This window comes from Stegodyphus dumicola, chromosome 3, assembly GCF_044657685.1.
Source record: "Stegodyphus dumicola isolate Sdum_Otavi_A_Nest chromosome 3, ASM4465768v1".
In the NCBI taxonomy this organism is placed as follows: Eukaryota; Metazoa; Arthropoda; class Arachnida; order Araneae; family Eresidae; genus Stegodyphus; species Stegodyphus dumicola.
This window is the reverse complement of record NC_140770.1, coordinates 228,502,496-228,529,806: the sequence shown is the minus strand read 5'-3', so window position 1 is coordinate 228,529,806 and position 27,311 is coordinate 228,502,496. Positions and strand designations below refer to the sequence as shown.

The 27,311-nt window shown below is 33.6% G+C and overlaps 1 protein-coding gene across 1 annotated transcript; it reads left to right on the top strand.

Annotated features, from left to right (window-relative positions):
- The first annotated feature begins 5,525 nt into the window (after window positions 1–5,525).
- LOC118180828 (uncharacterized) lies at window positions 5,526–27,183 on the top strand. Its single transcript, XM_035349889.2, has 8 exons — window positions 5,526–5,706; window positions 9,806–9,900; window positions 14,971–15,120; window positions 20,638–20,904; window positions 22,803–22,928; window positions 23,092–23,421; window positions 24,225–24,370; window positions 27,027–27,183. The coding sequence occupies exons 2-7, from the start codon at window positions 9,813–9,815 to the stop codon at window positions 24,338–24,340; spliced, it is 1,077 nt and encodes a 358-aa protein (XP_035205780.1). The 5' UTR covers window positions 5,526–5,706; window positions 9,806–9,812; the 3' UTR covers window positions 24,341–24,370; window positions 27,027–27,183.
- Window positions 27,184–27,311: the final 128 nt, after the last annotated feature.

Here is a 27,311-nt window from a genome sequence, read left to right as displayed (position 1 = left end):
TCCTTATGGTTTTGCTCCCCTTGGTTAACACTGGGGAACAGTCTTTGACCTGACTTCGTTCTCTTTGTGGGTGACCGGCTGTAGCCCGGTCGCCATTGCCTTGCGTGCTTAAAATTTTTACTGTGTGCAGTTTTGTCTTTCTTGGTTGACTGGGGGTTTATGCCTCTTTGGATCGCCTCTAGAGGTTTCAAATGTCAACAGCTGGGACATACCCAAGATGTCTGTAAAAGCAAAAGTAGCTACTGCTCCTTCTGCGGAGACAACCATAGTGTACGAGAGTGTCACTCACAGCACCCTATCTGCATCAACTGCAGTGACTCAAATCACAGACACGGCTCCAAATATGATTTCAGGCATCCTGCCTACTCACCGCAATGTCCGGAATACCAACGAGTTGCAAGTTACATCCGTAACATCACGGCATACTAATGGGCCAGGCCGAGTACCCATTCCTGATGAAGAAACCGTTTTACCTCAATCAAGTTATGATACGCTCCAAAACTCCCACCCTGCTGCACTGAGCAACGGGAACCTGAATGAGCTGATCACGGATATTGCTGGTGTCAAATTTGTGCAAATAAACTTGCAAAGAGCACGAGCAGCAACGGCCCAACTCACACAATTAGTAATGGAGCATGAAATTGACTTCATACTCATTCAGAAACCTTATCAGCATGGCAATAGAATCATCAACTTCCCACTTTCGTGGACAGTAGTCAATGCTACTGATGAACCCAGAGTCGCCACCATTTGCTGCCGCCAAAGATTGTCTTCCAATGTAATCAGATGTTCAAGAGACATAATCGCTATAGCAATTGAAACAATAGGACTGAACCTACTAATTACTAATGTTTATATTCCTCCTACAGCAGACGTGCAAGCCTCACTTGATCAGCAACAAGAAATCCTGAAAGCGTATCCAAAAGCACACCATCTACTAGCGGGCGATTTCAACGCCCACTCGGAACTGTGGGGTTACTCAGATACTGATGCTCGAGGGCGACAGGTAGAGGACTTCATTGCCTGTAATGATCTCGTCCTGCATAATGTTCCAGGCAGTCAACCCACATATGAAACAATTCACGGACAGGGTTGGCCAGATTTAACCTTAACAACAGCGGCCTTTGCATCAAAATTGCATTCCTGGATGGTTGATGATACCCCGTCTAACTCGGACCATAAATACATTACGTACAGCATAGGACACCATAATAAAAAATTCTCAATCAAGAGGTACAAACTCAAGCGAAGGACGCTAAAGCTCTTCATCCAAAAGGCCCGCAGTACACTCACACGTGCAGAACAAGATTTAGAACACTGTCACAATACAGATGATGTTGATAACTTCACTAGTATTCTAATTAAAGAGCTTCAGGCCATTTGTGATGCTACTTTCCAGATAAAATCTCCAAAGGTACACTATGTTGCCAACTGGTGGACTAAAAGCCTCAGGATACAAAGGAGTAAGACCCGAGCTCTTCGCAGAAAGATGAAGTCGGAGCATAAATCAGAACGCCGAGAAGAACTAAGTATTATCTACAAAAAAGCACAAGCCCAGTATAAAAAGGCCATTCTAGAAGCCAAGTTGTACAGCTGGAGGGCGTTTTGCACAAACAATAAAAATCCCTATGGGGTATTGCATAAAATCGCAACGAATAAGATCTTTGCCCCTCCAATTCACAAGGTCTACATAGACGGCACCAATAATCCGCAACCGACAGAGGAGCACAGGAGCACTATCGCGGCCACGCTCACCAAGATTCTTGATGCAGTCTTTCAAGACGACAATACATTGGATGCTTCTAATCCAGAACATCCAGCTTATCTTCTACACTCCACAACAGAAGATGACGTGTCATTCAATGACGTCATAATCTACTGCAGGCGTGCAAAAGGTATCTCTCTGATCGCACTCTTGTAGCAGTGCATGACGGAGGAGTTGTTGAGAGAAAGCAGACCAAGGGTTGCCCTCAGGGTTCATGTGCAGGTCCTGAACTATGGAATGCAACTTTTAATTCCATTCTCAAAGCACTGTGGCCAACCCACACAAAGGTGATTGCTTTTGCTGATGATGAGACATTTATCATCAGAGGCAAATCGAGAGACCAGCTGGAAAGTAACAGTAATGAGACCATAGGAAAATTTGTACGGCTCTGTGAAGGCAAGAAACTCACCATCTCGGAGCAAAAGTCAAAGTATTTGATCGTACAGAAACGAGGTCAAACTCTTGCAAGAAATCCAGTTTTGAAACTAAAGGGCCGTACAATCAAACGAACTCGGGAACTAAAACTGCTGGGGCTTATAATCGATGAAAAGCTCTCCTGGCTGCCTCATCTCAGAGCAGTCCGCGCGAGGACACACGCAATTGAAAATACCTTAAAGAGGCTTCAAGGCTCAGACTGGGGTCTTAGACCACATATCCTAAAAATCCTCTATCAGTCCGTCGTGGAAAAAATGGCCCTTTATGGAGCGGCAATCTGGGCAACTCCAATGAACGAAAGGAAAAGGAAATTGCTCAGTAGTATACAACGCCCCTTGGCTCTGGCTATTACAAAAGGATACCGTACAACATCGACAGCGGCAGCCACAATACTGGCGGGACTTTTGCCATTACATATTAGAGCAGCACAAGAAGCAGCAGTAACGACTGTTCTCCAATTACATCTCTGCACTACTTTTGGACCGCTATGCTATGACCCAGAGGAGTATGAAACAAAACGTCTCATAAATGCAACCCATCCTTCACACCATGGAAAAGGGGTTGTAGCACACACCACCTCTCAGCACAGCCTCCATGAAAAAATAAGGCCAGTAAATGTCATCCATTCGTCTAACTACGGAAAAGGAGTCTCGGCCCACACATCATGGAAAGATGACTCTGACATAAAGGATCATTATTACGTTTATACGGATGGTTCAAAAGTTGACGGACAAGTAGGCTGTGGCCTTATAGTAACTAAGAACAAGGAAACGCTGATAACATGGAAAGGTCATATGGGACAGAATAATTCAGTTTTCCAGGCTGAAGCAATTGCGAATCGTAAAGCTATCGAGTTAACAAGCCCCCCAGTAGGATCCACTGTTAATATTCTTACAGACAGCCTCTCGGTCATATATGCCTTACGAAATCCCAGACATTCTTCTCCTATCATAGCGGAGATTCAGGACACGCTGAAGGAGCGTTCGTCGACAATGAATATCCTCATATCTTGGATAAAGGCACATGCCGGCATTCAAGGTAATGAGGAAGCCGACAGGCTAGCAAAAGAAGCAGCTCACAATATAGATGCACAATGCGTAATTACCAAACTCCCGTGGTCTCACCTTAAAAAGTGACAAGGACAGCAGCTCAACACCAGTGGCAATGGGAATGGGACTCTACCGAACAAAGCAGGAAGACCTATGAATATTTCCATAAAGTTTAGCTCGATCGTCTCGAGTCATCCCCACAAATAACGAGATTTGTGACGGGCCACGGGCCTTTCCCCTCCTATTACTATGAGAGAGGAATTGCAAATACCGAAAGTTGTGTCTGTGGAGGCATTGGTAAACCAGACCATTACTTGACCCAATGCCCTCTAACCGCACAGTGGCATGTGCAGCTTTCGGAACAGGCAACTTCTCATAAGCGTTATCTGATCAAACAGCCAGCATTTCGCATCAAAATATGCAAGATAATGCAGAAACTGGAGGAATTGGGAACAGATTTGTGCAGTGTGGAGTAGTTCCCTGTCAATCTCTCTTCTCTCTCTCTTCTATCTTTATTTATTTATTTATTTATTTATTATTATTATTATTTTTATTTTTATTGTATATATTATGAAACATGTATGCATTACGGCCCACTGTATATATTCTGAAACATGTATGTACTATGACCAATGAAAATTATTATGAACTACTATGTATGTATTATGTAGCAGGCTCAATATATTATGTACTATGTAAGCATGTATATGTATGAACTACGTATGTAAGCATGTATATGTATGAACTATGTAAGCAAGTATTATGTAAGCAAGATCTATGTATTATGAACTACTTGTATATAAGCATGTACTATGAACTATGTAACTATGTAAGCATATATTATGAACTATGTAAGCATGTATACAGGACCAACGTATGCCCTTATAGTCCCCATGAGGTGTTGCCCCGGATAGTTGCGGAACCTGGACTAGACCCGAATAGTCTTAGTAAGCCGCACGGGTGTCCAGATTCTGCTCTCAACTCAACTCTAGAGGAGGTGGCATAATTATGCGCGTAAGTGTTTGAAAAATGTCTTGGAGCCGTCTTCTATGACGTACTGTATAATTTAACAGCATAACTCTCTCTATAAATTAATTATACTAACGGAATAATTTTGACCTATTACAGCAGTATTTTTGGAAGGTTCCTGAAATCGTAAACAGCGAATTACATATTATATAGTTACTTACTGTACAAAAAAGACTTCTCTGGTATTGAAACACTGTTTTCAGAAAACTGAGTTAATACACCTGCAAAAGTTGCCATTGTTTTACTATTAACAGTTGTTCCATTGTTTTACTATAACACTTAGACCGTTATTAGATTTCTACAAACTAAACATTAGTAGTATTATTTTATTTTGTAAAGAAATCTTTGAACTATTATTTAAATTAAAAAAAAAGAAATTGCTCGGAGAAATTTTACACATCATTAAAATGTTCTAGCTTTATGTAGAAATCGATAAAAAAAATTGAAATGCGTTAGGTCCCGAAAAGTAAGTAATTTTTTTAGTGATATAATTTTTAAATTGCAGTAAAGAATTCCTCAGATTGATTAAAATAATGTATGCTTCTTGCGTTTCGTAAAATATTACCCTTGAACAATACATTTCAATAATGCATTTCAACAGATATGAAATATTTTTATTGTTTAAGGATCAAAGTAATCAAGAAGATTTGGTTACGTTTTATATGCACTAGTATTTATTGTGTTAAAAATATTTTTGAGGTTGATTAAAATTGTAGAAAAAATTTGGTCTGCCTTCGACTTTAAGCATAAATTTTTTTGCCGTTTTTCTAAACTACTACCATCAAAAATCATTCAAAATTTATATTTTATTGCGAATTTCCGTCTGAAGAATGCAACGAAACTATTTTTGTGTACATTCATTAAAATACCCGTGTCTGCCTTGAAATGCACTAGTTATTTTTTCTGATTAATAATGAAATAATTAGATCAACTGATAAATACCTGCATTATTATGTTTTTTTCTAAAGTAAAGACATGGATTCTGATTCACTAAAATATTTCAAGTACCAGTTTTAAAGATACAGTTTATAAAACTAACAGACACGTGCTGAATATTATTATATGCTGACATTGATAACAGTGATAAAAATGATCCGGTAAAACAGTTTAATTCACAAACTGGATTACACGTCTGCCAAAGAGCAGAACTAAACTGACCCCTTGCCTATTTAAAATTCGGATCAAACCTTATTCATCTAAGTATACGAACAGTTGACGTATCACGTGATCATTAACTTTTAGAACGAGTGGAGGGAACAAACACTACATAAGAATGCAGTTCAATTTCGACGAGCTGTGATGCTCACTTAGTTCCGGTGACTGTGAAACCAGTCACCAACAGAAGCGGCTTAAGTTCAAGGTTCTTCTAGTGAACTTCTATTGCGCTGACCCTTATTTTTCATTCCCTGGGATAGAGTAAAACTGCAGGTAAGTTGCATTTCTCGAACTTTTCCATTAGTTATGAATATCATTAATCTAATGTAGGATGAATGAGACAATGAGGTAAATAGTATTTCATTTATTATTATTGAAGCAATAGAGGAAGCTCTTTTAATGAAACATTCGAAATGTTTTGTGATAGAACCATAATAAAGTCAATCTAAATATGACACTCTGTTAAAATTTAAAGTTACGAAAACTAAGAAATTTATGATTTTTAAAATTTAAAATTGTGTTTCAGTGTGTTCATTTAAATCAACATTCCATAGGGAAAAGGATTCAAGAATTTTCTTCTTTATCTTTATGTACATTATAAAGAATGCTCTTGTTTTTGCTCTCTACTAATGTTGAAACTGTTTCTATGAATCACGAAAATCATCCTTAAAAAATTTCCTCCTGTAGAAAAGATGGCTTCAGAAGAGGATTTAAATTACAATCATTTTTCGAAAAAGTACGCTAATGACTTGTTAAAATTTAAAATTCATGGTCGAGAAGTGGTTCGTTAATCCTTTTACATAAGTAATAAACTTATCATGTATTTCTCATAAAAACGTTGAGTTACGAAAGAAATGTAAAGAAAAACTCTGAAAGCTGTTGCTTCTATTGATTTATAACTTGATCTTCTTAACTTGAATCAACTATTTAATTAAACAAATTCGTGGTTATATTTAGAACCAATAGAGATCAAGCAAACGAAGTCACACAATGCCAAAAGTTTTGACTTCTCTCGAGCATTTTAAGGAACGTTTTCTTACATGTTTTATTTAGTGCTTACCTTCTGTAATTTAAAAATAAACCATGGATTTACATAAAATCATTCACAAACGTTATTTCTTCTAAAAAGGTAGTTTTTCAACAGGTAATTATAACCACATTGTCAAAGCATTGCAATACTTCTTCAAAACATTGCAATCTTAACCATGATTCATTTCTCCCATAGTAAAATTACTACCATTTTATCGAGTATCATAAAAAAGTATTTAATGCTAAGCAGGAATTTAGATTTATCTAATAATACACTACTTAAAGGAAAGTTCAGGTATTACCACCATTGCCAAATTACCACAATTTTATAAAAAAGTATTTAATATTAAACAGGAGTTTAGATTTATTTTAAAATGCACTACTTAAAGAAAAAGGAAAGATCAGGTATTAGAATTGGCATTCTAATAGACCGAAAAATTCTGAAATATGTGAAACAGAAACTTGTTCAAATTCAAGCTCTTAGGATGAACTGTTGGTTCTTTAAAATGATATACATGTTTTCCTAATTAATATAATATAAAAATCTGGTTTTCCCCATGTGTAACATGTATACGAGCCAGTTTCCCTTAGAAAGTCCTCCACGAAGGGATCCCTCCTCTTAGGCAGATAGCCCTTGAGGCTTTGCCATAATCACACACACACACACACACATAATATAAAAATCACATTTTTAATAAGTAAACCCATTTTCACTGGGAGAAAACTAAATCACCTAAACGCATTTCATCAAAATAATGACTTATATATATATATCTTCTGAACTAAAGATATTATCGTGAGCTAAAAAGCTAAAGACCTCCGTAACTTTATTAGTAAACAATTTACTAAACTGATGAAGCCCATACAGGGTATCTGAAGAAACTCAAAGAAAATGATCTAAGTCTTCACAAGCTGATGCATTCACAAGTTGATACATTTTCAGAATGCTTTACAAGACAAACAGAAGGTAAAATTGGATACAGATACTTTTATAACTTCAGTCCTAGCTCAAATGACTACTTTGAATCAACTAATATTCAAAAACTATTACTTTAATACTTTATGCATTTTTGTGAGGTAAAAGTAATCTTGTAAACCACTTTTATGAAAATTTCATCCAGACGTTCAATTTCGCTAGCTCTGACGAAGTTATATGTTGAAGTTTGAAGTCTTAATTGGAAAATAATTTATTGAACACGTTTGGCAAATCTTTCTGAGCATACAAATTTTAATTTTGACGAAAAGTGTTAAGTAATTATATATTTTAATGAAATGATGATATAGATGAAAGTGATTAGGATTAACAATGAAATATTTTAAATGAAAATACCAAATCCAAAATTTATTTTTGAAGTTGTCAGTAAAAAAAATAAAGTAGCACTCATTTTTAGGCATTCAATAAAAATTATAATACGTCGAAGTTCAGTAGAGAAAACATTCAACTCAATTGTCTTCCAGAGAAATGTTGTTGGGTAATTTTTTTTATCGTGGCTTATTTTTGATCTTATTGATATTTTGGGTATCGTGTGCCGGAGCCAATTTCTCAAGCCTGAATGACTGCGGAAACTGAAGAAAAGCATGCGGAGGAACGTGCTCATCATATAAATTAACTCTTAGTTGCGTGTTCTTGAAAAGGTAATTACCTGGGGGGAAATAGCTGACCTGGCGATGCGTTTTTACTAGCAACGCCTCTTCTTGTTGAACTAGAAGTCATGATATGTTTGCTGTTTGAAGAAATCCCAGCAACATTTGGATAAACAGAAATTGAAGGCGATTTTTAAGATTGCAAAATGTGACGAATGGCCAGTTTGGAATAATTAATATTTAAACGAAATGTATTGTTTATACATATCACACTAAAATATTACAGAAATATATAAAGAACTGCATTAATTAATCTAAAATACAGAATGAGAGCAGGAAATGCATTATTATTCAATCAATGTAATTTAACCCAAGTACTTATATTTGTATGTTAAATCTTAATATTTTGTAAGAATGTTTCTAGCATTAATTATTTCAATATAAAATCATAATTAATTAAAAAACTAGTTTCTTTATCAAGTATAGTACAATACGAATTATTTGATAAATTTACCCCAAAATAATAATATTTAAAGCACAAAAATATTTTTTTTTATTTATTTGAAGCACAAGTAAAGAAAATTCACTTGTCATGAAAATGGAGTAAGATGGTTATTTAGAAGTGCAATGATTAGCAAAATAAATATCTAATGCCTAAATTTATAAACTTTGCCTACAGATGCGGCACTATGTGAGGTCAGAAAATTAACCTCATTTTTAGGCATTCAACAAGCAAATTCATTCGTTCCCAACAAAAGCCGATAGTAAATAAAATCTATCATATCGGATTAATGTAAATGTATCTCAGCTGATGAGTTTTATTTGCCATTTGTAATGGCTGGAAAATGGACTGTTGATAGCCATTAGTTACAAGGACTGAAAGTTGTTTGGATATAATTTGAAAGCCTCGCATCATCTGCCATGAAATTTCTAGCCTAAATGGCAAATTTCATTAGATAGACTTTAGTAAATGCAAGTATCACATATCAGTTGCATTGATCTCATCACCATCTGTGATCCACCAACTGCTGAATGGAGAAAACCACTGAACCATGGTAGTTGCCTCCCACCCAGCTTTCCCGGCTGTAGAAATGATTGACTACATAGAATGCTTTATTCGGCATAAATGTAAGCAAAGACTGCCTTATAAATTCTCCAGCAAGTAACCGTTCTCATGACATGTAACCCTAAAGCAACTTGTTATGAATATATTATACATTTGTCTGTCAAACTAAGGGGTTAAACACTCAGAAAATAATTTCCCTTAAAAATTAACTTTATAAATACCATACATATTTACACGATAAATTACGAAATGCGATTTTAAGTTTAGATAGCATGATGATATTGGCTTCAGACTAGAAGGCAGTTTAGAATTTTATTTCAAAGAATACAGAGTGAATAAAAGATACCACTTATATTTTATTCTTTAATGACAACATACTTTTGTTACAATTCTGATTGAACTACTGAAGAGAAAAAGAATGAAAGTTACAAAAAAGATTTGTTTTGTGATCTAGATTCTTCTTTATATCTAAAAGATTCAGTAAGTTCGAGTCTAATTTAGTAAACTGTGAAATTAAAAACAGATTATAGTGTTATATAGGCATAGCTTGATTCATAATTCGAAAAGAAATATGTCAGAATCAATAACTGAAAGAATTGTTAGACATATTATCATGTTATGCATTCTTTTTTTAACGTAAATAAAAAATTGGATTAACAAATTTAACTGAATTTAAAATTTATTTACTTCCAGCATAAATATGGCTTTAACTCTCAGGATTTTACTTGCTGTTGTGATCTTGGCCTTCATTGGATCACACTGTCATGGCCAGCGACCTCCTGGTATAGGTAAGTAGATTAGCTACCTGGTAAGATATGCTACCGCTATTTTAATTCTCGTTTAAGGTATTTAAAAGTTAACTCCCGACTGTTGCTCAGTAATTCAATTTAAAAGATGAAATCAAAAATTTTAATTTCAACAAAAATTTAATGTCATTTACCTTTATCTACAGCTAAAGGCTGATATGAAAGGAGCAGAAAAAAATTTCGAGTTAATAAAACTTTTAGAAAATTACGTTTAAAAAATAATTGGAGGATTAAACAAAAAACATATTTCTTTAGCTGTTTCGTAAAATAAATTTAAAAAAAAACATGTTTATGGTAGGATTAAACACAAATCTGTTTAACAAACAAAAATGCCTCCTTAGTCGGTGTAGCGGTTAGCGTTGTTGGCTGCCGTATCTTTGGATCCGGGCTCGAACAGAACTTGGCATTGCCCTCCTGTCGTCATCTATAAGGTGCCCAAGGCTTACACCAAAGATGCAAGCTGTGCTCCTCGCCATGATAAAATTCGTAGGCTTGTTTCGATAGTACTGTCAGACTAGCGACATAAGTCACAACAACAAAGAAAAACAGAAATCATCATACGCTTTAGAGATGAATGGAATTTCACAGTATGAGAGATGTCGGATAATAATTAAGAGCTAGTGATTTAAATTTCTCATTTCATATTTGCATCACAGAAATTATAACGTTATGAAATCTTATCGTTCTGATGGAGAACAAGATGACATATAAACTATAATGAAAGTCAATGAAATGTTTTCTTAGTATTTTGATTTTTTTGTTATTTAATAGGAAATGTATTGTTGCCTTAAAACACCAGCTTGCGCAGTTTAACAATAACAACACTTTAAATATACCTTCTTCTTATTTCTTAGAGGAAATACATATTTATACTTTGGAAGCGTGAGGTAAATAATGCATAATTAATGGCAAAAAGATCAGTTTGTTTTTTGAATTCCAAATTAAAAATAAATTGCATTCCTTTATTAAATAATGATGATTTTCTTGTAAGGTCATTTTTAATTTTTGAAACAAATTACAATGCCTTACTTTCAAATGCATTTTTAATTGCTTGAATCAATTACGATGATTTTCTTTCGAGCACGTTCTTAGATTATTTTTTAATAAACAATGAGCATGAGTCCATTGAATAAAATGATTCACATAATCATGAAACTGCAAATTACTTCATATGAGGTAAAGATTTTTCAAAGAAGGCTAGCATATGCCTGCCTTATTGTAATGTTAGTATCTATAATAATTAATAATCGATAATAATCTCTAATAATTAGAGTGCCAACAAAAGTCTACGCTAGCGGTCGTCAAACAGTACTTAAAGTGCTCAGAAGCGGATCTATAATTATAAAACTTAATATAGAAGATGCTATTATACAAATTATGTTCAATATGAAGTACATTTTATATAAAGCATTTCATGAAATAACTTTGAAATTCCATATTTTCAATGAAAGCAACGTAAATGAAAAAGGGTATTTTACCTTTTCGTACATTTAGTTTTCATGGTTTTAGTTTAGTTGTATGTTGAATAAAACATAAACTTACACATTTTAAATCACGATTTTCCTTACCCCCTCCCTCGAAAGAACTGAAAAAAAAAAAAAAAAAAAAAAAAAAAAAAAAAAAAAAGAAAAGAAAGGGAAGATTTTTATTCAACTTACTGCAGTAATCTTCTTATTAATTTTATTACAAACCTTAATTAAATTATAAAGGAATACAAAATCAATGCATTAAAAATGTTTATCAGTTCCATACACAAACATATGACTGAAATGTAGAATTAAAAATTTCTATTTATTTCAAACGTCGAAAGAAGATATCATTCCGTGGTGTTTATGTTCTAGCTATCTTAAATATTTATTTTGGAATTGCTTAAAAAATCATGCAATCTCGCTCATTTTAAATCATAACTTAATAATCTATAATTTTAAAGAGAAAAAATTGTAGGTCTTTTTATATTGTTTCTTAGTTACTTTTGAAGTAACTGAGAAACTTCGCTTAGTTTAAAAAAACATGTAATTAAAAAAGTAAGTTTAACTTTATATTCCTGCTTCGAAGTTTATATTTTCTGAGAAGGAAAGTTTAATAAGAACTAAGATAGAATAGTGAAGAGCTCTGTTACGCCTTTTATCGACAGAAATTGTGATTTAACTATATTTGTCGTCCTACTTTTTTTGCTTTAAATACAATTCAAATTCAAAGAAAGAACTCAATTTGCTATGCAGTATTTACTTAGCTTTCTCAAAAACGCAAAAATTTTTCTAATTTGTTTCATCGGTCATACCGTAACAAATGGATTCTACTGCATTTTAGTCTATAGTTTTAGTTTCTAAAGCAATTAAATACGTTTTATACATATATATATATACATACATATATATATATACATAGAGAGAGAGAGAGGGAGCTAGAGAGACCTCTGAGTCAATGGAAGTCGCAAATGGGGGAGGGGAGACTTTGGAAGCATACTCAATTCGTGTCCGGAGTTCGAGTTTCGGAGAAAGTACTGCATATTTTTCATGTCTCCTGTTTCCAAATAACTTAATGACTCTGATAGTGGTGCCCGAACTAAAAGGTGGGGTGGGGGGCGATAATTGGTCACCACCAGGATTTGGCGATTGGGTCCCTTCATCACCTGTCGCCTTTTAAAATGGGGGGGGGATATATAAGGTATTTTCTCCGTTTCGCATGCCTTAGTAGTGTAATTGGAAGCATACTTGGCGCGTATTCGAGAGGTTCAGAGTTCGAGTTCCGGCGAGAGCATTGCATATTTTTCAAGTCTCCAGCTTCAAAATAACCTAATGGTTCTACAGTGTATCTATAAAAGATTGTGAATATTAGTCAAAACATCATTTTTACTAGAATGCATTTGACATATATAGATGGAAACCACAAAAAAACATACATATGAATTGGAAATATAAATAGATTTGATGAACCCATAATGTAACAATGTAAGAGAAGAATTATGTGTGAGCAAACCAGTAACGCACTCGATTTGTTAAATACGGAAATGGGTATAAGCAATATCAGTAATATAGTTGACATTTTTTTGGATGCGTATTATAACACACGTATAATACAAATTTATGCTAAAATAATAAAACTTTTAATTCACAAGAGCATAGAAGTTAGGAAAGAGTTAAAAATGAGTCTTCGTGCCTCTAAGAATAACCTTCTAAGAGGCTAAAAGTGACAAACTCAGATCTTGCTTCCCCTTAGGAATCTGAAGTGTATCTTAGAATGGAATTAATGGCCAGTCTCAAGCTATGTATTCACGGAATTATTTGTAACAGCTAGGATAACAAAAATTTGCACTTTGAAATAAGTAATACGCTTAATAAAAAATAAGTGTTTATCCATTATAAAAAGGAATTCAAATTTTAGGAATTCCTTCAATATGCGTATTGAGAAATATGAAAAGTTTTGATGCTCTATGATGATTATCTGTGTATAGACACGAAACCTCCTCAGAATCTACGATTTATATATTAAAATATACATTGCACATTTTATATGGGCATACATTGTTACAGTAAGTAATCGTTGACTTGGTAATGCCTTTTCTGAGTGGAATACATTTAAAATTTGTATTTACAATGCACAAAGAAGTAGTATTTTGAAGTATTTTAGTTAATTACTTGCGTACAATTGTTATTATTTAAGTAACTAAGAAACTTGCAGATAATTTAGATAAAGGCCTTGCTACAAGCTAGGAAATACTACTGAATGGATTATTTTTACTCAAAAATATAATAGAGAGAAGAACAAATCTGATCTTGTGAACTTCACTTGTATTTAAAGAGGTCATGAGCTGATTAAACAATTTTAGAAAGACATCATTATTCAAATTAAGTAGCCATATTCTCTTGTGATTACGAATTAGAATTAACAGTTACAATGACTGAAGCAAAATTATCAACGGTTTAAGAAAAAAAAAGGCTTTGCGGATCACCCAAATAATATTCAATGGCTCAAATAACTATTTTATCTGCTGACTTTCATGAAAGATCTGCTGTCTAGCTGGAGAAGATGTCTCCCTGGATCACTTAAAAGTGTTCTGGAATAAAAATATTTTTCTTGCTACAAACCTATAAGTTTCTTAGCCGCCATTCTAAGAGTTTTTAAAAGAAATTTCAAAAAATTTCCTTGTTTCAAAAATTTTCCTTCAACTAATTTTATGTATATATGAGTTTTTGTTAGCTGTTTACGAGAAAAATACAGCAGCTTCAGTAAAGTAGTAATTAAATTAGCTGTACTATTATTTCACTAATAATCTCATAAAATTGTTTACACTGTTTAAAAACCATACCAAGTAGGAAAAATTCAACTACACTTGATCCTCGAATTTTGGGGGGGGGAGGGGTAAGGACACCAACAACCAGCGCATTTCTCCAAATGCTCTTCTCCCTTCTAACCTTCTCCAAATCTAAATATTACTATAGCCTGATGTTCGGCAAAAACTTCAACCTAAAGAATAAATTAACACATGTTTCACATCCAAAGTCTATTAATGCTGTATTCTTTCTGAAGGAAAAAGGACACGACTAGCACCATACGGCGTAGTTATCACAATAATACAGTATGAATTGCAACTAATTTTATGCATATATGATTTATGTTAACATTTTTTATGTTTCTATCATTACCAACTGCACCATACGAGGTCTGAAAGTGTTTATGTGCGAATTTTAATATTTATAACAGAACCTTTTTTTTATGTTATTGAAGGAGATAAGCTATTATCAACACAGATTTTATGAGTTTAGGGCATAATTAAATTTGAAGTTTTTTGGGGTTGTAGATTATGTAGTTTATCTGTTAGTTTTTTCAAATTGTTGTAAATCTCCAAATAATTTTTGAATACATTTTACTGAAGGACAAATAAAAAGTAAAATAAAATCCCGTATATAAGCGTATTCCACCATTTCAAGGAGTTTTTATCTTGCTCTAATTTTACTTTGTATTTCTGACACCTGTTAGATAGAAAAAAAAAATATTTGTTAGTTTTTATTAAAGACGTATTCTTAAAAACTGCATTCTTGTATTTTTCAGGAAGCATTTTTGACTTGGTTCGACCTACAAATTCCGCTTGTACGGGTGACAGCGGAGATAAAGGAAGTTGTTTAACGAGCAGAGAGTGCGGTGAACGTGGCGGCCATTCCATCGGAGTCTGTGCTAACGGGCTTGGACAATGTTGCTACTGTAAGTGTTGCCATGTGTATTTGAAACCTGTAAACAGTATGAAATCGAAACCAGATGGCGTTTATTATTTTTTAAAATCGAATCAATTTATAACTCTTGTATTAAGCATATTTAATAGCTATACAATGTAAACGAATTGCACATGAAAGCTGAATTTTTTTATGGTCTAACGGGCTTTTTACTTAACTTTGAATCGAAGTAAAATTTAGTTAAATCCCGAAGGTAAAAAATTATGAAAGGTAGCGAAACTGAAGCTACATATATCCTTTGAGTGACATTACTTTTGCTTTAAAATTAAAATGCAATTTAATTTTTCTGAAATTCTTTAAAAGGGAAATTTTTCAGCATTTCCTTATCTGTTAAATTCGGAATTAAATGCAAATACCGTAAGATAATACCGTAAGATCCCCAATACGTAAGGACATGAGTAATGTAAGCAACACTTACTTAAAGAGAAATCAGAGGGATAAAAAGAAGCTTTATTGAAAAAGAAGCATGGAGCGCAATGCGACTGAAGGCCGAAACATTCCTGTGATGGGTGTCCAGCAAGAAACATCCGGTCTTTAATAGGGGATATGATCTCCCCTGACTGCTAGGCAGGTTTCACAGCGTCTGCCCATGCTGAGAATGAGGGTGTCAATGAGTTGTTGAGGCTTTGCTGCCCATTCATCTTGCAGCGCCAATCGAAGCTCCGGAACCGTTACTGGTGGTAAGGTACGAGCTGCCAAGCGTCTGCCTAGAAAATCCCATACATGCTCGATGGGATTGAGATCTGAAGATCGTGCCGGCCAATCCATACGTTCAATATCCTCACTCTCTAAGAGCTGTTCGGCAGCTACTGTGCGATGACATGGTGCATTGTCGTCCATGAAAAGGAACTGCGGACCCATAGCGCCTCTAAAAAGACGCACATATGGAAGAAGAATCTCGTTACAATAACGGGTCCCGTTGACTGAACCTGCGTCGAAGATGTGAAGGTCTGTACGACTACCAAGCATGATGCCTCCCCAAACGAGAACACCGCCACCTCCCTACCTGTCCCTTTCAATGTTGTTCGAGGGATGATTGCGGCTTCCCCGCTCTCACCAGATGAGTATGCGATGAGAATCGCTACACAGACTGAATCTGCTCTCATCTGTAAAGAGTACTCGTCCCCATTCAGTGTCTCTCCAATTCCGGTGTTCGTGGCACCACAGAGAATGCCTTCTCCGATGGGCAGGCGTTATAGGTACACACCGTACAGGGCGTCGTGCAAACAGACCACCACCGTGCAGTCTTCTGGCCACGGTAAAACGCGATATCGGTCGTCCAGTCGCCTGTGTCGTGTGTCTAGCGATTTCTCCCGCTGTCTGCCGCCTGTTTCTTCTGGCCTGTAAGGCAATATATGTAAGGCGGTCATTTGCGGGTGTGGTTCCTAGTGGACGACCGCTACTAAACCCCCGGATAGCTGTTCCTGTGGTTTGAAATTTTCTCCAAAGTCATGAAACGATGCTGTGAGCAATTCCGAACTCTGCAGCCACACTTGTCACACTGCGGCCTTCCTCCAACTTCCCAATGATTCGACCTTGGGAAGTCTAACAGATTGATTTTTCGCTATTTCTCGCTGAGGCAGCAACTCGGTGTGATTTTAACTGCTATACGGCGTGCAATCTCTTTGCCAGAAATACTGATTTTACACCGACAACATGCTTTATACTACTCAGACACTCTCCCATTACGTCTACCTGTATATCTGCGCATGTGCTACCGTACATCACCTTACTTAATCTCCTGATTGGTCTTTCTGTCCACTCTGCCTCTTCGTTCAGCTGATATGCTAATTTTTCCACTTCGTCCTTAATTTTTGGACACCAGTCTAAGCACGTGTTTAACCCGGCGGAAGTCGCACCAAGAAAAGTTACTAGAGTGGGGGCGAGGGGTATCACATACCCCAATATTTAAAATACAATAAAAATAGTATTATTTAGCTTTAAAACTGTTTTTTTTTTTTTTTTTTTTTTTTTTTTTGTTACACTCTATAAATAAATTTCTGAACTAAATATTCAGTCAGAATATTCAGTCACTTGCACGGACAGGCGCGTGGGGTGTGTCATACCCCACTTCCGACAAAATACCGATAAATCTTTTTCTGAAACACACAGGCAAAGAAAAAGCGGTTCAGAAAGTCAACCACAACTAGAAACTCAGCTACTGAAACCAGCACAGAATTTCAGTTTCGCAAGTTAGGAATATTCCACTTTTATGTAGGGTTGGGGTATGATACACCCCACGCGCTTTCCCGCGGGTTAAGGTATCAAGGAAAGGGGGCACGACAAAAATGTCCTTAGGAATTAAAGCAGAGATGGGAAACGTGCGGCCTCCGTGAGTTCCTTGTGCGGCCTCTAGATCTGGTATTAATATTTAATTAAATAGATTACGACAATTTGAAAAGTAATAGAATTAAATAACGTGCTGCCATCTATTAAGCATAACATGAATTAGAACGCTGCAATGTTGCATCTCTAGCGTTCTTCCATAGTCTGAAATTATTGCCAAGCTGGCGCTCTTTTCAGGTTGCCAACATCCAATAATGGAAATCCTACTGTTTTGTTCTTATATTTGTTCCACGGCTCATCCCTACTTGAAATACACTAATCTTGTTGCTTGTAGCATTCACCACACACCGGACACTGTGACGGTGGCTGTTCTCAGACACAGACAGCACCTACTTTCCTTCCGATACACCGCCCCCCTCAGCATTCCCTTGTATGTTGTATATATGGTAATTTGTTGGTAATTTGTAGTTATATGGGTGTGTTTGTAACAGTCGCAGTGTTGATCTAAGGTACTACTGGTAAGGTTCGCTGGCTATCAATAGGACAGGTTTTGAAAAACGTTTTAACTTTACGAAGACTAATCTTAAACTTTCATCAAGAACAGGGCAAACTATGTGATCTCTCAAATGAAGCATTTTTTAGAAACACTAATTTTTTTGGGGGTCTGATATTATGACAAAACAAAACAATTTAAATATTTGCCTGCAAGGTAAAACGAATCATATATATGAAATGTGGCAAAAGATCCAAGCGTTTTGAAAAAAAATTAACATTTTTCAAAACATTGCTCTCTTACTCTGATATATCTGCAGAACACTTCCCGGAGCTAGCAAAAGTGTAAAAATAAAACAGTCAATGAATATTAGATATATTGGACTTTTTAATAGAAGAATATACTGAAAGATTTTCAGATTATCACGTGTACACTTCTGCTATGAAACTAACATTTGAAACACATTCAGTAGATATATCTAAAGCTCCTACTTCATTACAAACGGAGTTATTTGAGTTGCGAGAAGATAGCATCTTCAAATCTCTTTTTGACGCTAAAAAGGTTCCCATAGAAATCTGGAAAAATGCTGTTGAATATTCATGACTACGAGAGCATGCATGTCGTTTACTTTTCTGCATTGGAAGTACTTACTACTGCGAGTCAACACTTTTTTTATGACCAAAAATAAAACTAGTTTAAGAACGCAAATTACAGATGCGCATTTAGCGGCTTTACTAAGGGTGCGCGTTACGAAGCTTGATCCAGATATTCAACTACAAGAAAAAAATGCAAATATCCCACTAAATTAAATTTTCCATCGGATTATAACATTATTTTACATACTGTTGCTACGTTGGTTTTTTATAACTTAATATTATTACTTTTCTGTTGCTTTTCTTCATAATGTAATAAATTTATTGAAAACTATTTCTACTTTATTAGTTTTATTTGAAACAGCATTAAAATATATGTAGCTGTTATAAAAAATTAGTAAAAATTAATCTTATAATAAGTTATTAGCCTTATGTGAATACTAAAATATTTTATGTTTTAAATTTTTATTTTAATGAATAACTTTTTTTCATAATTTCTGTATAATGCAATAAATTGATAAAACTGAATAATATGAATTCATATTATGAATTCAAAACTGCAATATTAAAATAGTAGCTTTAAAAAATTAAATTAACAAGACAAAATGTCCAAGCATTAGCAGAGCTCTTATAGCGATCGAGCAAGAACAGTTATCCATTTGTATGCTGAATGATAATGGTGAAAGAAAAATTTCACGTTTACAAGCTTATTTATGCATCTGAAGAATACTGATTTGAAGCAAATACTTTCTACTTTTCTTTTCATTTTATTTTATTTATTTATTTGCTCGGTGTGTGTGCACGCGTAACATCAACAGTTTTCCAGAAAAGCAAAATTTAAATTATGAATCTTGAAGATGCAAAGTAAAATTCTAGAACTGAATTAGCCGCTACGAATTATTCACAGAAAACTATGAAGACTTGCCATTTAGATGATCTTTTTGTCATTGTATAACCATAGATCAGAGCTTCTAAAAATATTACACATTTCTCTGTGTGAGCTTTATGAGCCATATGAAGTTATAAATAACACTTCCTGAGGAAAGATAAGTTCGAATGCATTTGGATTAACCTATGACTAACATTTCAAACACATAACGAACGAACGTTAAGGTAAAACTTTAAAATTCTAGAACTTATCTTTTCTTGTCGTTTCTTTTAATAAGAATCAATGGTACTTTTTTAACAATAGTTTAGATTTTGATTGTTTAGATGAATTCACTTTCATTATAATTCTCTTTCGCCTGATTATAACATTTAGAGGTGATTTTAGTTTCCTCACATGTGCTTAACGCCAGTTTTTTCTTCATTCCTCCTCTCTTGGTTTTGGTTTAGCCGCACCATGCATTCCATGGTGGCAATAGGGAATTTTTGGTGCTCCCTTTCCTTAATTCAGTGATGGGGAAACTTTTTACCATGAGAGGCCGTATTTAAATTAGGCACTGATAAAGGAGGACGCATAAGTTGATATGCCAATAACTACGACCTTTTTAGAAATTATTATAGTATTTGCATAGTTTTATCAATTTATTGCATTATACAGAAATTATGAAAAAATGTTATTCATTAAAATAAAAATTCAAAACATAAAATATTTTAGTATTCACATAAGGCTAATAACTTATTATAAGATTAATTTTTACTAATTTTTTATAACAGCTACATATATTTTAATATGTAGCTGTTATAAAAATTAGTAAAGTATCAGTTATGAATCAGTTATGAAATTATCTGTAGCGTCTTAGATAGTATCAGTTATGAATATATATAATATTATATTTATTCATAATATGAATACATATGTATATGTATGTATTTTTAAATGTCTAATATTTGGTTGTCTTATTTTGTAAATTCTTACCTTCATATAAAGAGCAACAGGAAAAAAAATTGACTCTTGTTTTTCTTGCAGGTTGAATATACATAAGGGGGAATAATCACCTAACGGTTTTATAATAAGTTCTATTTTATGCCAAAGACCAACTGTCCACCTTTTAAAACTGCTTACCATTCACTTTAAACTTAACATAAGGATATATTTATAGAAATTAATTTTTTTTTGTAAAATTTATGTTTTTCCTTTACCTAAGTAAAAAATTCAATTTCTTGTTTGCAGTCAAATTTACATGTGGTGGTGTAACAAGTCGAAATGAAACTGTATTTGTGAATCCCAGCTATCCTCAAGGCGAGAACGGAACAACAGACACGTGCCAAGTTACAGTTGAGAAACAACCTAATGTATGTCAGCTGAGGCTGGACTTTGAAGAATTTAGCTTAGCACAACCTGACAGATTAGGTCTGTGTACAAAAGATTCTTTCATGGTCAGAACTACCGTTGGAGAACGCTTACCCATTCTTTGCGGAGAAAACAGGGGTCAACACCGTAAGTAGTTTTTCCTTTCGCATACAAAATTATGGTTAGTAGAATTTTACCAAACTTTTCTAGTACTTACGCTTTAAATCAACCATTTTGGAGCAATCGACGATTTTTTACAAATGAAAAGTTAAAAGTTACTTATTGGGTGCAAGTTGGTGGTTTTCGCGAATTTTTTAAAAAAGATTCCCATACTATGGATATTTATTGTAAGCTGGTAGACATTATCAATATACTTTAGAAATTTAAACTACAAATTTAAATTCTTAAATATGGATTACGTGATGCATTAAAAAATAAAATACTTTCATTTTTGTCTCCAAACCTTTGTGTAATCTTTTTTTCACTATTCTTCTCTCCAAGTACACAGCGATTTGTTTTCGCTTAAAAAATCTTAAAAGAATTTCAGAGATTCGGCATCTTGCAAACTTCGGCAACTCCGGCTATCTTCTGAATTCATCTCCTCATTAATCCCTTTAGATATTTTGAGCAAAATTCTGTATTCCTGCAGAAATTTCTGCCATTGCTGTCAAATTCCACAATCACATATTTTAAATTAAGTTTACTGCAAAAAGAATTCCGATTTGTTTATAAAAACCGTTGGAGCTTGGGATACAACAAAAAGAACGCACACAAAAATGGCAACCTTGCTTGACTGAAAGATTGCTTTAAAAATGGTTGCCTGAAGAATGTTTATGTGTATGGTTGCCAGAGTCTGACACATTCTGAAAATCTGGAGACTTCCAGAAAGGTGGTTTTGATAACACATAAGCACCACATTTATTTATATGCTAGTCCCTCAGTGAACTTACTGAATGATCACAAATTCCACACATTCAGAAGAAGGACAAGGAAGTAAAGTGGGACAGTCTTATGTCCTTTAATTTCTACATATTTCTACATATTTTCTACATATTTTACTACATATATATTACGAAATCTGTTGGAAATCTTTAAAAGAGAATTTATAAGCCAGCTTCCAAATCAGAGTTATTCGAATCACAAGTACTGAAAAATTTTAGTTGTTTTCGCATTAAGAAAGAATGGTTGCATTTATATCAATTTTGTTCTGCTTTTTAATTACTAATAGATATTATAGATGGATAAGTAACATATATTATAGATGGATAAGTAGCATCTGGCATATCATCATAATATTATAGATGGATAAGTAGAGATATTTGAAGATCATATGCAGTTTTGAAGATCCTATATAAGTTATTGGAGAACTAAAAAACTTGGCTGGACACATAGCTTCTCAGTAACTTGAGTTCGACCAATAAAAGCAGAATTTTTTTAAAGTATATTGGAATCTTATTATCTGAGTTTAAAGTTTTAAAGTAAAATAATTACAAAAACTTGAGAAACCAAACTTCTGTATGTATCGAAAAGCTCACATCAAACTTAGTTCTAACCTTAATATTACCTTTTATATATGGTCGCAGAAATAATTTTAACGGATCTTGTTCACTATTATTCCAAGACATCACTTGCCTGTTACCACCGAGATCAATTTAATTAGCGAATCTTAACTGAATTTAATGAGTGAATCTTAACAACCAAATGCTGCTGGAATTTGGTTTTAAATTTTCAAGAAGTCTGCATGAAATAGAGCATACAGGTCTCAACATTGCGAAATGTTATTTGAAGAATAAAACTGAGCTTTTTTTAATATAAAAAATTTTATTAAGGAAATAAATGTCAGTTTTTTCTAAAGGTATCAAAATGTTTTAAGCTATAAGCAGTAAAAAATTCTGAAGTTAGACCATATAAAGTAATTATAATCAAAGGCAAAGAGCTGCTTTGCTACTCAATCTGGCATATCATCATTTTACTTATGTAACATTTTACACATTAATTCACAGTCTCTTACTTCTAGGATTAATTTAAAATTTTTTATTTTTCAGTGTACATTAATATGGGCAGAAGATCTGGAAATCCCGTTGTTTTGAGCGTTGTGAGCAACGGAGACCGAATGATTAGGAAATGGAAAATAAAAATTTCATTGGTTTCTTGTAATAGCATGGATATGGGTAATTATTATGTTCTTCGATAGCTATTGTTGTTCTTTTTGTTTTGCAATCTTTGCCAATTTTGCCTTAGCAAAATCTTGAACTATAATTAAAAAGTTATTTTGATGGCTGAGAAATTTAATTACTGCGAATGGCTTATTTGAAATAAGTTAATGCTTTTCAGCCCCTCCTGGATGTTTGCAGTACTATCGCAGTCCAAGCGAAACCGTCCGCAGCTTCAATTTTGGGCCGCAGATCGACGGCCGGGTAAGATACTTGAGCAACTTGCGTTACACTGTATGCTTACGAGTGGAAGAGAACTTCTGTTCCATCAAATGGGAGACCGAGAAATCTGATTCATTCAGCTGGGGGCTGCCAGAAAATGCGGGAGGATCAGGCAGCACATGCAACGACGACGACTTCATCTCCATCGACGAAGGCAGCCTTGATGGATATGGTGCAGGAGAAGACAGATTCTGCGGAACCAGTTTACTCGACCGAAATAGTGTCATTTGTATGTATTTTAGTTTAAAGTGCACTTCTGAAATTACCTAATATTTCTGATGAAAGAAAGACATTTTATTTGAAATAAGAGTATCATTTCATTCTATGATTTCAGAAATACTTTTTATTGTATAATAGGTTTAAACTCCAATATTAATGACACGAGAAATCTAATTTAATATTACATATTTCGAGATTTTGTAATACTCACAAGTAAATGTGCTGAATGATTTTTATAAACTTTAACAGTTTTACGCAGTTTATTTAAGTGTAATTTAATGTCCTATTGATACTTTTCTTTAATTACCTACTCTAAGAATATTAAACATTTTTTAATGCTTAAAAAAATATTTTTTTAAAAGTGTCGATGATATATTCTCAGATTTATAATATGCACAGAAAGCATTACTAGGTGCACTGAATTTACAACAAAAAGTTAAGACACTTTTTTTTTACCTCATTATAAACTAAAATTGTATTATTCAGTAATTTTCGATTAAATTTGTTATATAAAATCATAGAAAATGTAATTAAAGGAAATATTATGGAAATCTCGCTAAATTTAATAGTAACTAAAATTCTGCTGTAACCTTACAAATCCTGCTGAAAATGTTTAAAATGACTTTATTAATATTTAAATTATTAAGAGTTAGTGCAAAAATTTTGAGTTTCATCAGTATATGATATTGTAAAAAATTCCAAGCATTCATTAAAACTTAATTGAAATCCCTGAATACTTTAGTTTAATTATAAAATCATGAATTTTTTAACAGTAGCTAACTGAAATAATATTTTATTAAATTTCTCTTTCAGCACGCAGTAAGCCATTCTTGCTAAAAGTTCGCAGCAATAGTGATGCTGGAGATAATGCGAAAGCCTCGCAAAGTGGATTTTCGCTAAGATACACACAGCTACCTTGCATGATATGAAAAAAAAAGCATAGAATGCTTTCATAAAAGGCAAGTCGAATTTCATGCATTGTCTTGATAAAATTGAAGCTGTATACTGAGATCTTTATCCTCTTATTAGCAAATCTAAGTATTATCCTAAAATAATTTTTCTCCCAGTCACTGCTTATTTTAAAACCTTAATGCTAAGATGGATTACTTACGTTAGAAAAAGGCCTTTCCTTGTCTCATCCTATTTAGGCCTATTCCGTGTTTTCTTTGACTCTTTTAATACAATATTCTCCACTTACGTCTTCTTAAATGCACTGCATCATCAGCCATAACTGTCTAAATCTTTACTCAATCAGCATTATATTAAATCCCCATTTAACGAATAGTATTGTTTTATATTTTTGATTCAGATAAATTGTTTTGCATAATTTTTAGAGACGATATTGCTTTGAGAATGGTTATATGACATAAATTTTCTTCTAAGCTAAATAATTCTTACATTACGTCAAGATGCTAATTTATAGTTTACTAAATGTTGTATGAGCTAGCAAAATATTAACAAAATAAAAAAAAAATCTATTTGTACTAACCGAGAAATGCAAAAAAGGAAAGTGATATGAAAAATTCTTGCTGTAAAAGTTATATTTCTTTTACTAAACTCAGCTTGCAGATTTTATGGAGAAGGTAAACAGAATGAAACCTCCTGTAAGAATATTGATAAAGCAATATTTTTCTCGGTTTTCCAATTTCGATGTTATTACGGACAGTTTTTGAAATCATAGTTATTTCAAGGAAGGAAAGTATTTTTAGAGTAAATGAAAATCTCAGGTATAGTCGCTACAGATAAGAGAATATTCACCTGAACTCGTATTATAAATTTAATGTTTGGTTAAGCATTCTTCCTTGACTGCTAAAATTTAATCCTTTGTATATTGGTTTTACCAAATGAATAATTACCGCACTTATAAACTTTAAAATGAGAGTTATTTTAAGAAGAACAGAATAAATTTTATCAAGTACATTTCATAATAATTAGCATATAGTTGCACTTATATTATATCTTCCTATATCCCAATATTACATGCTATATTATAGTATTATAGCTAAATTAAAGTTACTTGAATGCTAGAACCTAGTAGAACTGTAAGCAACTATTTGCTAAGTTCTACTGGGTCAGTAACAACAGCAGAGGAAGATTTAAAATACTCTTTTATTTTAACTCAAATATATTTTAACTTTATATACACAGATGGTCCCACTCCAGCATACAAATAGCAGCACTTATGGATTTAACTTAAAAATGTATAAATGTAATATTAAACTAATTTTAAGCTGAACAATCAGCCGAAGCTGCGCAGAGATATTTGAAGCATAGTTGGCTCTTAGGTTAATATCACCGATGTAGATTAACAGACAATTAACATGCGCGGCCGTAAAATAGCAAGCTTTAACTAGTAGGAACAATGTGGCCGAAAGGCAGGTTTTCCCTATTATGTATTATTTAAGTATCTCTGGAATATTATGTATTTACGTGTACCCAACTGTGTTATTATGAGTGGCCACACGGACGCTTATTCAGACTAGTAATAGGAAATTTCTTCTTTACCATGCCATTGCACACTTACCTCCGTCTAAAGGCTTATCAGTTCACTGGTGTTTCTTCTGGACTCTATCATCGGTTCGTGTATGAACTCTTATAGTGATCGAATTTTCAAGTCAATTGCTCGATGCTCAACGAATCGAAAATCGCACACATCTTATCCCGGGATAGCGTTGTCACGCGGGCACCCACTTTGCGAAAACTCATCGAGTTTGCCTGAGCCGAAGTAACTCAGACCTCAGTTTAAATAGTAGCTTCCACCCTACTTTGCATAAAGCGTGAAACTGAAAACTCATTCTGGCAGGAAAGCGGGGGTAGGCAAATGAGGGTGTAAAAGGATAGGCTGTTAAGAAAGTAAAACAAAACCCCACAATATCTGTTATCATTTAATAGTTATCTAATGTCCTGTTAATGGATGAACTATTACATAAATGTATTCTATTAACGTTAACAGAGTGACTATGTTTAACAGGATAAAGGTCAATGAAAAAATCATTTTTTCAAATAAAAGTTAATTTTTGAACGAATTTTAAATATCTTCATTTTTTGTAGTGAGGGGCAACAAAATAACTCAAAAATATATGATGTTTACTTATTCATAAAAATAATACAAAATTATGGTTATGTTTTCATGCGAACGAATGACATTAAGCTAACTTTAACCTTCAACCTCCAGGGTGTAATTATATCAAATTATAAATGCAAAAATGTGTCCAAACTCAGGATCCTCTCCCTTCATCTCGCTCCATTTAAGCTACTTTTTAAAGATCGACATTATTTGGAGTAAAATATCCTTTAGCCCTGTTGTTTCGGTTGTTAGAATTTTCAGTTTCAATTTTATTGGTATTTAAAAGGCGTATCTACAAATTTGTAGGTTTTGAGTGTTGAGAGTACTTTCGAAGTAGCGATACTTAATCTTCCTTAAAGTTGTTTCTATATTTTACATATTTTAATGTAATAATTTTCTGACAAATAAATAAATCATTATTTCGGTTTTCTTTATTTTGTGCATTGCAACTTATGAACAGCCTGATTTATTTAATCATTATAATATCTTAAATTTTACAGAGATTATGTTTTTTAACTAATTAATAATTTATTTTCCTTTTATTTCAGAGCAAAACATAAGAATACTACCAGCACTTCTGAATATCAAAGAACACTTCAATCACGTATTATTTATTTATTTACATCATTTAAAATGTTATAATAAACATTACTGTACTGGATACAGTGTATTTTCACAATAAAAAAATTAATTTTTTTTTTTGGAGTTATCAATTTGTCGTTAAAATTTGCTCATGTTGGCATCTAACATTCATTCCAACCATATTTTTGGAAGAAAAACTACAAAAGTAAAAAAAAAAAAAAAATTAAAGTGACTTCAATATTATAGTGCAG